The following is a 10,947-nucleotide window of genomic DNA, read 5'->3' as shown; positions in this document are numbered from 1 at the left end:
AAAGATGGTTTGTAAGTAAAGCAGTGGAGTGTTTGATTGAGCGTTAAATCTATCACAAATTGGCGACGAGGATAGCTGTCAATTCGTGTTTTCGGGGGGAATCGGTGGTTTACTAACCAAATTCAGTAACGGTAAGTTTTTATATCATAAATGTGATGCATAAGAAAAGAAAAATCAATATAAAATATTGAACTCTGAAACGCGTTGGTAGAAAAAAAGCTCACATCGTTTGGTTGCAGGTGTGTGCGTGAAAGCGGTGGCACTGCGTCTGGAGGGCAGGAGAGAAATTTTGCATAAAACAGCTTACCAGTGAGTTGTGTTATAGTCTGTGTCTAGTAAACAGAAAGAAACAACTGAACAAGCTCTGTGCCTAGTAAACAGAACAGTCCGCGTCTAGTAAGCAGAGGAAAATTGCAAAGTCTACGAGTTGGTGGAAAACTTGACAGAAGAGCCCGCATCTAGATAGCGGTAGAAATTTATTGGTTGCAAATTGGAAGCTCTGTGTCGAAAGGAAAACTTTTGGCTAGGTGGAGTTTGTTATACTGCGTCTGGTAAGCAGAAAAAAATTATTTGAGGGAGTTTTGTTCATTGCATTGTATTTGTTTAAAGAATAGTGATTATTACGGTGCTGCATTCGTGAAGCAATGGATGAAAACAAATTCTTTTCTAAGCTGCCGGCATTTACAATCGCCGGAGTTCCTCTAACGGATCGCAGGAATAGATGAAACACTTGGAAAAGAGGGTCTGTTTAAGAGCAACGAAAGTAAAAGATGGAACAGAGAAGAAGGATATGCTTCTGGCGTGCGGCTCGTTTGAACTTCAAGACATTTTCTTCAATATCCCTGGAGCTGACGTGGCTGCTAATGAAGAAGAAGGAATCGATCCATATGTCGTGGCGATAGGGAAACTGGATGATTATTTCGCACCCCAAAGGCATAAGGCTCACGAACGCTTTCTGTTTTGGGCTATGAAGCCAGAGCCGGAGGAAACACTGGAAAAATTCTTAATGCGTGCGCAAGCTCATGGGTCGAAATGTAATTTTGGAAAATCCGCTTCGGAAAGTGCCGGTATAGCGATTGTGGACAAGATGCTCTAGTTTGTGCCCAATCAGCTGCGGGCAAAGTTGCTTCAGGAGAAAGATCTGACGCTAGAGGAAGTGATTAAACAAGTAAACTCATTTGAGACCTCACGTGTGGCTAGCGATCAAATGGCTGGTCAAAGTAGTCCGCTGCAAGCAAACATACCTGCTGATAATATTCAGTATGTTGCGACGCCCTGTAGATTCTGTGCTCGTTTCCACGGAAAACAGCTTTGTCCGGCACGAGATAAAACATGTGCGAACTGCCAAAAACGTGGTCATTATGCTGCGGCTTGCTACTCATCGCCGGGACAGGTGTCATCGAGCAAACTATTTAGCAGTAATAACTTCAACAGACAAACTTCTTTCAAAAGACCTTAATCGTCTCCTTCTGGTTCAGGTCAAATTTTGGGTCCAATAGCGAAGAGAAAAGTAACGCAATTTACTCGGAAAGTACATGCTATTGAGGATCAAGGCGAAGAAGAACAAGTTTAACTTGTGGAGATGGTTTCTTCTGGTAACGATTCCGATGAGTTGATCTGGGCCAAAGTAGGTGACGTTCTTATCGAGATGCAAATAGACTCGGGGGTTCAATCGAACATCATTGACGATCGGACATGGGACTCGATGAACCGGAATGGAATTGACGTGATTGGAGAGATTCGTGGGTCTGACCGAAGGTATAGGTTTAGATTAATTTTGTTGTAATCATACATTATATGCGTGTATTTTATTTTCTAAATAGGTTCAAGGCGTATGCTCAAGCAGATTGCTTAGAAGTAATTGCTATGTTTGATGCAGAAATCGTCATTCCAGATGGACACAAGCAGCTCAAAGCTGTGTCACGTTTTTATGTTGTGAGAAACGGACCTCAGCCTCTGTTGGGAAAGCAGACGGCGAAGCAATTAGGGGTGTTAGTGGTCGGATTGCCCAGTCAGCGGGAACTGGTCCATCAAGTCGATGCCTGTCGGATATTCCCTTGTATCCGAGGGGTGAAAATAATTATTCCTGTAGATAAGTCGATCGAACCAGTTGATCAGCGTCTCCGCCGTTTACTATTACCGATGTTGGGGAAGGTAGATGAAAAACTGAACGATTTGCTGTCCAAAGATATAATTGAGAGGGTGTCTGAACCGAGCCGTTGGGTGTCACCAATGGTTATAGTGGTCAAGGACAACGGAGACATAAGACTTTGTATCGATATGCGGCGGCTTAACAAAGCAATACTCCGAGAGACACATCCATTACCTACGATAGAGGAGGTACGTTGGAGATTGATTGAATTGAACTACTTTTATTACCCACCGCGGACTTTTCCGGTATAAGCGTTTAGTTTTCGGAATCTCATGCGCACCGGAGATTTTTCAGAAGACTCTGGAGCAGATTTTGGGGGATTGTGAGAACACGATGAATTTCATTGACGACATTGTGGTGACGGGTAGGTCGGAGGTTGAACATGATTTGGCATTGGAGAAGGTCCTCAAGAAGCTTAGTGACTACGGGGTGCTTTTAAATCAATCGAAGTGTGCTTTCAAACTTACCGAGATCGAGTTCATCGGTCAGCGGTTCAATCAAGAAGGAATGATACCTTCTCAAGGTAAAATTGAGGCCATCCAAAGTTTCCGTCCACCAAAAAGTTGCGAAGAAGTCCGTAGTTTCTTAGGGCTTGTAAACTATGTAAGATCGTTTATTCCGAACTTAGCGACGATTTCGTCTCCACTCCGCGAGCTTACCAAGAACAATTCATCTTTCGTCTGGGAAAGAGATCAAAAACAAGCCTTCAAAGAGCTAATTCGTCTGGTAGGGAACATCCACCCCCACTCCGGTGGGCTTAGGGGCAGTCCTTTTACAGTTCCAAGAAGATCGTCCAAGGGTCGTTGCGTACGCCAGTAAAAGTTTAACAAACACAGAGTGCCGGTACGCACAGACAAAGAAGGAAGCTTTGGCGCTAGTCTGGGCCGTGGAACGTTTCCAAGTTTATTTGTTTGGAATACGTTTTGAGTTGGAAACAGATCATAAGCCTCTCGAGTCTATATTTACGCCTACGTCATCACCGTGTTTGAGGATTGAGCGTTGGGTCCTGAGACTTCAGGCATTCAACTACGAGATCGTGTATCGTAAGGGGAAGTCAAATATCGCCGATCCAGTGTCCCGGTTGTCACGCCCTTCTAAAATTGAAGAGTTCGACCCAGATTCCGATGTTTACATCCGAAACGTTATAGAACATACAGCTGTTGACGTAGATGAAGTTGAAGTGGCTTCTGCTAATGACCCAGAAATGCAAGCCTTGAGAGAATGTTTAGAAAAGGGAGTGTGGAATTACACAAATGATATACTGAAGCCCTATCATGCCTTCCGAGCTGAGTTCAGGACCGTTAGAGATTTGATTGTTAGAGGCAGCAGATTGGTTATACCTAGAAGTCTCAGGCAAAGACTACTTGAGCTTGGCCATGAAGGACATCCCGGAAGAACGAAGATGCAGCAGCGCTTGAGATGTAATTGTTGGTGGCCGGGAATAGACGACTCAATTGTTCGAATGGTCGAAAACTGCGCAGGATGTCGACTTGTGAGTATACCCGACCGACCAGAGCCTATGATGAGGAGAGCTTTGCCTGAAAAATCGTGGGTTGATGTGGCAATCGATTTTCTTGGGCCTCTTCCATCGGGTGATTATTTACTGGTGATTGTCGATTTCAGTCGATACAAAGAGGTCGAGATTCTTAAGAAGATCACTGCAAGTGAGACAGCTGAGCGTCTAGAAAGGATTTTCGTGAGACTTGGGTATCCAAGAACAATCACTCTCGACAACGGGCGTCAGTTCGTGAGCACGGTTTTCGATCATTATTGTAAACAGAAGGGAATTGTGCTCAACAAGACTACTCCATATTGGCCGCAGGAAAATGGCCTCGTTGAGCGCCAGAACAGATCACTCGTTAAAAGGCTTAAGATTAGTCAAGCTCTAGACTCCGATTGGAAGGCTGATCTGAGTGCGTACCTCTTGATGTATTATGCAACGCCTCACAGTACTACAGGAAAAACGCCAAGTGAATTGATGTTCGGTCGAACCATACGGACTAAAATACCCTCTCTTCAGGACGTCAGTACATGTACAACAGCGCAAGTTTCTTCGGACTATAGGGATCGGGATTTGCAGTTGAAGGAGAAGGGAAGGATATCGGAGGACCAAAGACGGAAAGCTAAATCATCGGAAATCGTTGAGGGCGATAAAGTGTTGATGAAAAATGTCATTCCTGGTAATAAGCTCACCACTACGTTCAACCCCACCGTAATGACAGTTATTAGCAAGCAAGGCCCACGAGTAACTGTACAGAATGAAGAGTCTGGAAAGGTATATGACAGGAACTCGAGCCATCTGAAGAGACTCAACGACGCTGCGGAAAATACACCGCTCGATGAAGTCACTGCAACGAAGACTAATGAACCACAAGAGCAGAACCAGACGGATCCAGTCGAATCTGGCAGAAATCAGGAGGGAAATCACGTCGCACCACCGAAGTCCGTTGGAGCAGAAACGGTTGCAGGACAACTCCGTCCCCAGCGTGTAATCAAACGTCCGAATCGATTCTTGCAGTAGAAGGGAATCATTTATTTCGAAATATTTCACATTAAATATCGAATTACATTACAAACATACCATTGTAACTTTCGACTGGTTCTGCATTCACGTCAGCTCGTGAGTCGTCACACCAGGAACTATTAAAGCAGTCGTCTTCAGCATAAGATGTATCCGCAATGTTGTCCTTTAAAGTTATTGAACCGTGCGTATTACTGTGCGGCTGTGTATTCATAAAATCGTCATCCATGCTTTGATCTTGGAAATCATGCTCCGGCGAGTATTCAGTCAGGTATTCCACATTGTAAAAATTTTCATTCTTTGGGTGCATATCTAGTGAATAAATGATAAACAACTGCTAAACTACTACCAAAACACCAGGCAACAATTCATTTACTTACCGCTGATTGAGTTGATATCAATGTTGAATTATTCAAAATTTCATACCTCTCGCTAAGCCAACTGACAATGTTTTGATTGTGAAGTCGCCCATTTAGTGTTGCCAAAAGCAAATGAAAACTCAATGTTGTCTGTGGAAGTTGTTCAGTTACAGCGAAATCGATCTAGCAACCATGAAAGGGCATTTCATTCTTGAAATGCTTTTCACAGCGCGGTGAATAATTTTCAATGAAATGCACAATATCTTATTTCGCTATTTCTTAAGCACTAACATTACGTCAAATTTCATATTTAATACTTCAATAACAACATCAATATTTTAGAACCCAAAAAGTGAATATACCTTTATTGGATTGGATTTAACATCTCCCTCCTGTAAATCTATTTTTACAAATGATAAGTTTGAATGAGAAAGGCTGAGTCCGACCGCTAGGTGGATTAATTTAGGTTTTTTGTTTTGTTTTTGAGGGATGTTCCGAATGTTCTTGGAGCTGAGCTGAGCTGCGCTGAAGATGATTCGTGGAACGGAAAGATGGTTCGTTTTGGGAACGGAAGGTGATTTTCTGGCAGTCGTTTGTCTTTGATTTTTTTATTGTTGAATGGACGGTTTAAATTTAGGATAAAAGGAATATGGTTTTAATTAACGACATTGTTATCTTTCTACGGTACTTTTAGTGTAAATTAAATTACAGTTTATTTTAGTTAAGTGTTGACAAAAAATTGAAATTCAGTGTTGTTGAAATCTGCTCCGGGGTCCAAAGGTTTTAATGAACTCAAGAGTTTTTACTAAAGAACATCTGTTTCTATTCGAGGTTGGACAAAGAATAATCAAATTTTCCTCTCTGATGTCAAGGACAACTTTTCACTGGTTGCCTTGATGTAACATCTCCCTCCTTAAAACAGCCCTTGTAATTCGGAAGGCAACGAAATGTGCTGTTCAGGTCGATCAGGGGTTTCTGGCTCTTCATCGTCTAACTGGTCATGAACATTTTCTTCATTGTCCAGCAGCTGTTCAGCTGATCGACGGGTTGTTGTTCTTCAGCCATGGTTGTGGTGGAGCTTCTAATGGTGGCGGAGGAAGTTCTTGAACTTCTTCATGTTCAGCTGGTGGATCTTTAGAAGCAGGAGTCTTCAGGATATCTGCATCGTTTGATTCGTCTTCTTCCAACAGGAACAGTATCCTTCTTTGCGGCCAATGCGATTGTTGAAAAGGAGTCCTGTGTCTTCGGTTTCTTACCTTCTTGCTTCGAAGAATTTCACTCTTCCTGTCCCCGACGGCGTGAGCTGTAGATTTCGAGCCACTGGTGTGTTGCTCGATGATCGTGGTGTCTTCCTTTAAGTTGATAAGGCGTTGATACTTATCAATTAATGATGGACATTCTCTGGCATGAAAAGTAGTCTTGCCCGCACATCCGCATGTTTTGTGGCTTTAAATCCGCTAACGAAAACGAGGCGCTTGAAATGATCCAGTGTTAGATTCTGGAACTAAAAATCTGAATCTAAATAGCTGATAATATCTTCAGATGCGCATTTCACTCACTGCAGACGTGTGAACTGCTTCCGGAACGTTGACGTTTGATGCCCAAAGATTTTATTGAGAATCCTCACTGTGTCTTCAAACTTCACGTACTTGGGAAGCTTTGGCAGGATGTAGTTGAGATAGCGGCTGTGCGTATGGGTGTCCAGTTTCCGGAGAAGTAGACGTACGTACGCCGCATCATTCAGTTGGCCTGCACCGTTCTCGAAGAGGTCTTGGTAGCGGTTAAACCAATGTCCGAACGTAACTCCGTTTTCTTCGTTGAAGACAAACTTGGTGATGTTCGATGAGAGGGACTCCAAAAACTGCTCCTCGTCGCCAAAATGATATGTCCAAAGGTTCAAATGAACTTAAGATTTTTTACTAAAGAACATCTATTTATATTCGAGGTTGGAGGGAGAATAAACAAAATTTTCAAAATACCATTTTTTCACCTCTAAAATTTTGAAGAACTTGCCCCCGCTAGTTGAAATTCTGGCTATGCCCATGGCAACTCCTGTTGTCCCACCAGGAACTTGTGATATTCTGAGGATAACCAACACAAGTATTCCCGTACGCGCGGTTCTGTGACCGCGCAGAACGCTTGATTAAACAAGATTAAATTTATTAATTGTAATTACCTTACGCTAACTCTAACTGCGATCTCTTTCATACTTAAGCCATTCTATGACCATTTCGTTCTATATGAGCAAAAGCTCCAGTAACTAGAAGAGCTAAGAGAGGATATTTATCACTCGATCCCTGAACTCACTTGGGTCACTCATGCGCCGCTGAGTGCGCCGCGTGATCGTACTAACTTTCCTCCTTTTCAATGTTTATTTTACCTGGACAAGAATGTGCAGGCTTTCGCGGTTCTTCGTTTCCGCCCTAGTCAAACACAGCAGTGTACTAGTTAGCTTAATATTTTATTATTTTTTTTATTTTATTATTTTTTGAATTTTATCACCCGGTAGAAGGCCGGTTCCTTTCCGGGTTCTAGATACGTCAAAGTGACGGAACCCTGAAGGCTAATATGAAAGGAATGTAGCGTGCCGTTACTGTGGCATCAGCACTAAATTAAAGTTCGGAAGTAGGACTTCCGACTTCCGAACTTTCTTTCGATTTTACAAACATATAGAACAACTGCGTGTATGACTGCGGGAATGATATCAATGTATTTATTTTGGTAAACCAGACTAACAGCGCCGGGGCGGCTGAGATGGTTAGTGTTGCGAGAACACCAAAAATAAACAACGGAAGTGAGCCTGACTGCCAGTTTATAAGCGACGTTTTGATAATTTTTATTTAAATGCACAATACATATGTTTAGGAGCAGTTTGAGGGTTTTTTTCTCAGGAGTGCCCACTTTCGTTTAGGGTGAATTTTGGGCAGCTGGGATGTCTGTAAGGAGGACTTTTTTTAGGGGAGCTCTCAGTTTGTTTTTTTTTTGTAAAAACTTTTTCTAACACAGTAGAAAGTATATTATACCTAGTTAACATAGAATGCTCTATTAGAGCTATATAAGAACCTGCTTCTGCTCAAACCAATCAATTTATTAGTGGACAACTGGCACGGTTTTAACCAAGTAGTAGCAGCAAGAAAGAAGAAAAACTGATTTATTTCTCATGAAGCTACATTCATTTTGGATGAAAAAAAATTGACCATTTGAGATTGATTCCGTTACCGGCCTTCCGACGAAGCTTTTCCATGACGCCGAAACAAAAGCTTTGTACGGCCTTCACGTCCACTTTTCGGATACATCTCTTGATTCTACCAATCAACTGTTTGCAGTTCGTTGATCTTTGGTTATTTTTGCACCAAAGGAACTTATAATACCAAAGAAATCTTCGATTGGACGACACTGAGATAGATTTGTTGAGTTGAGTATTTGGGGTACAAATGGAGTTGACGTCTCTTCAGAATCGTTTGTGTCTTTTTGACGTAATGTGATGATTTTTCTGGCCAGAACACATACCACATTCTTTTTTTCTGGCCAGAACACACCTTTCATCGGTATGGTGGTTTTGAATTTTTTTTTTATCGCATTGTTTGAAAAAATATTCACTGCAAACAGTTTTTGTATTCATTGTTGTTTTACAAAATATTTTGAGTTATTTTCATGTAAAATAATAAATTTCATAAGCTTAGAGTAAAAATCGTGTTATTGATTACTAAACATGCGATTTTTTGGATTCAAGGCTTTGGTTATAATTCCGAACACACTTCATCACGGACGAATGTTGATTCTCGTTTCACAAAATAATGAGATGTAAGATTGTAACATTTTCGCAACTGCATGAAACCATGAAAAATCTGCTTCACAGGTTATGCTATCGTACACATTTTCAGAAAGTCTGTGCAAATATATATATATATATATATATATATATATATATATATATATATATATATATATATATATATATATATATATATATATATATATATATATATATATATATATATATATATATATATATATATATATATATATATATATATATATATATATATATATATATATATATATATATATATATATATATATATATATATATATATATATATATATATATATATATATATATATATATATATATATATATATATATATATATAAGTAATGAAACAGCGGACCCACCAACAGCAACAACAAAGGAAATCATCAGCCACAACGTCACAACGCCACATCGATCGAAGCCATCGATCAACGCACCCACCGAAAATGATGACGAATGGAATTCGGCATAGTAACCACCCGGCACAGCGACGGAAGCGACCAACGTGTACGAGCAACGTGGAGGACCAATCGAAGGATGTCGTCTTTTGCTGAGTATAGAATTTTATTTCAGACTTTTAGGTAGCGATAGGCCAGAATTAACAAACGCAGTTCAGTTCTTTGATGTGTTAAATAAAGTTTTTTTTATTCAAGCCTCGGAATATCACGGCTTATCTGGCGCAGTCGACAGTGCAAGTAGTGAAACGCGAGTGAAAGTGCGTTGGAGCGAATATCTGATAGAACGATCACCACGTTTCCAAAGAGGACCAGTCCAGAAGACATCGAAAAATCCAGCAGCAGCTGTCTTGGAGCGAATATCCAGGATTCGCGATTATTCGGAGGACGAATCCCGCTACTTGGAACCCCTTCCCAGCCATTTGCTACGCACATCATCTGAAAGACTTCCTGATGAAAGGAATCATCTTGTAAGTACTAGTTTTTACTAAATTATTAAGTAAAACTAAAACCGATAAAGTGCAGTGAAAACTTTTAAATAATAAAAAGTGCTGTACCAAAAAAACACGAGAGTAAGAGTCTAATACGCGTTTAGGTAACCATTGTAAGGGCATATTACTGGTTATTATAACGATAATTCTTACTACCACGCTAATTTTCCTGTACAACAGGTGTTTAAAGAAACAAAATTAAGAAAAAGGAACGTTTCGATAAAAATCGAAATATGGCTCAACCAGCAATAAGTGCAGAAGTTCTATTAGAGCAAGTGAGAGAACTCACGAAAAATCAAGAAGAATTAATTCAAACGATCAGGGTCTTGAAAGACAAGGCCAATGATCCATTTTTAAATTTCACAACGCCTGATCCAATCAGGAATATTCCTAATTTCAACGGAAATAGGAAAGAAGTGCTAGCTTGGGTTCAAGACGCCGAGCAAACCTTAGCACTGTTCGAAAAATATAAAAACGACATATGCTACGGGCAAATAATTCATAGCATTAAAAATAAAATAACGGGAGATGCGAGAGAGATATTGATAGCTTCCGGACAACCTGGGAAGAAATAAAAGAAGTGTTAATTAACGCATACGGAGATCGCAGAGACTTAACGAGTCACATTCAATCGCTATTTTATATTCGACAAGGGAAAAAGAATTTGCCAGAATACTACAATAAAATTAGAACCATAGACACAGCAATAAAATCATCTGCAGCAGGTATGGACGATTACAAGGCACATACGAAGGTCATTGACTCTTTCGTTAGTCTTATTACGCTAACCCGATTTTTAGATGGGTTAAATGAAGACATTTCCATGCACGTAAGAAGTTGCAGGCCAGAAACACTAGAACACGCTTACGAAATTACGCAACAATATTCAAACGCCGCATACCGACACAAGTTGGATCGGAAAGTGAATAACCCGACACCTTCTTCTTCAAAACAGCTGACTGGGGAGCAAAGCAAAATTAAACTGAATAACTTTAACAATAATTCACGTTATAGCGATCGGACACCATCAGGCAAATTTAAAAACAAATTACAAACGGACGACGAAGCATCTATGAGAACACACGTCTCAGAAATGCAGGTCAATAACCATACACAACAAGGGAAAGAAACCGTAACGGACACAGAGTATGAACC

General features: G+C 40.6%; 1 protein-coding gene and 1 long non-coding RNA gene across 2 annotated transcripts; both read left to right on the top strand.

Annotated features, from left to right (window-relative positions):
* Positions 1–1,397, top strand: LOC129733024 (uncharacterized). The gene is made up of 3 exons (XR_008729411.1): positions 1–131; positions 240–551; positions 610–1,397. It is a non-coding gene; the product is annotated as an uncharacterized LOC129733024 (long non-coding RNA).
* Positions 1,398–1,532: 135 nt separating this feature from the next.
* On the top strand, positions 1,533–2,403 carry LOC129733022 (uncharacterized). The gene is made up of 2 exons (XM_055694566.1): positions 1,533–1,758; positions 1,824–2,403. Exons 1-2 carry the CDS (start codon positions 1,583–1,585, stop codon positions 2,401–2,403), a joined length of 756 nt encoding a protein of 251 aa, XP_055550541.1. The 5' UTR covers positions 1,533–1,582.
* The last annotated feature ends 8,544 nt before the right edge of the window (positions 2,404–10,947 follow it).

Source organism: Wyeomyia smithii, chromosome 3 (assembly GCF_029784165.1).
Source record: "Wyeomyia smithii strain HCP4-BCI-WySm-NY-G18 chromosome 3, ASM2978416v1, whole genome shotgun sequence".
Classification (NCBI taxonomy): domain Eukaryota; kingdom Metazoa; phylum Arthropoda; class Insecta; order Diptera; family Culicidae; genus Wyeomyia; species Wyeomyia smithii.
The sequence above is the reverse complement of the archived record's forward strand: the minus strand, read 5'-3'. Positions and strand labels throughout refer to the sequence as shown.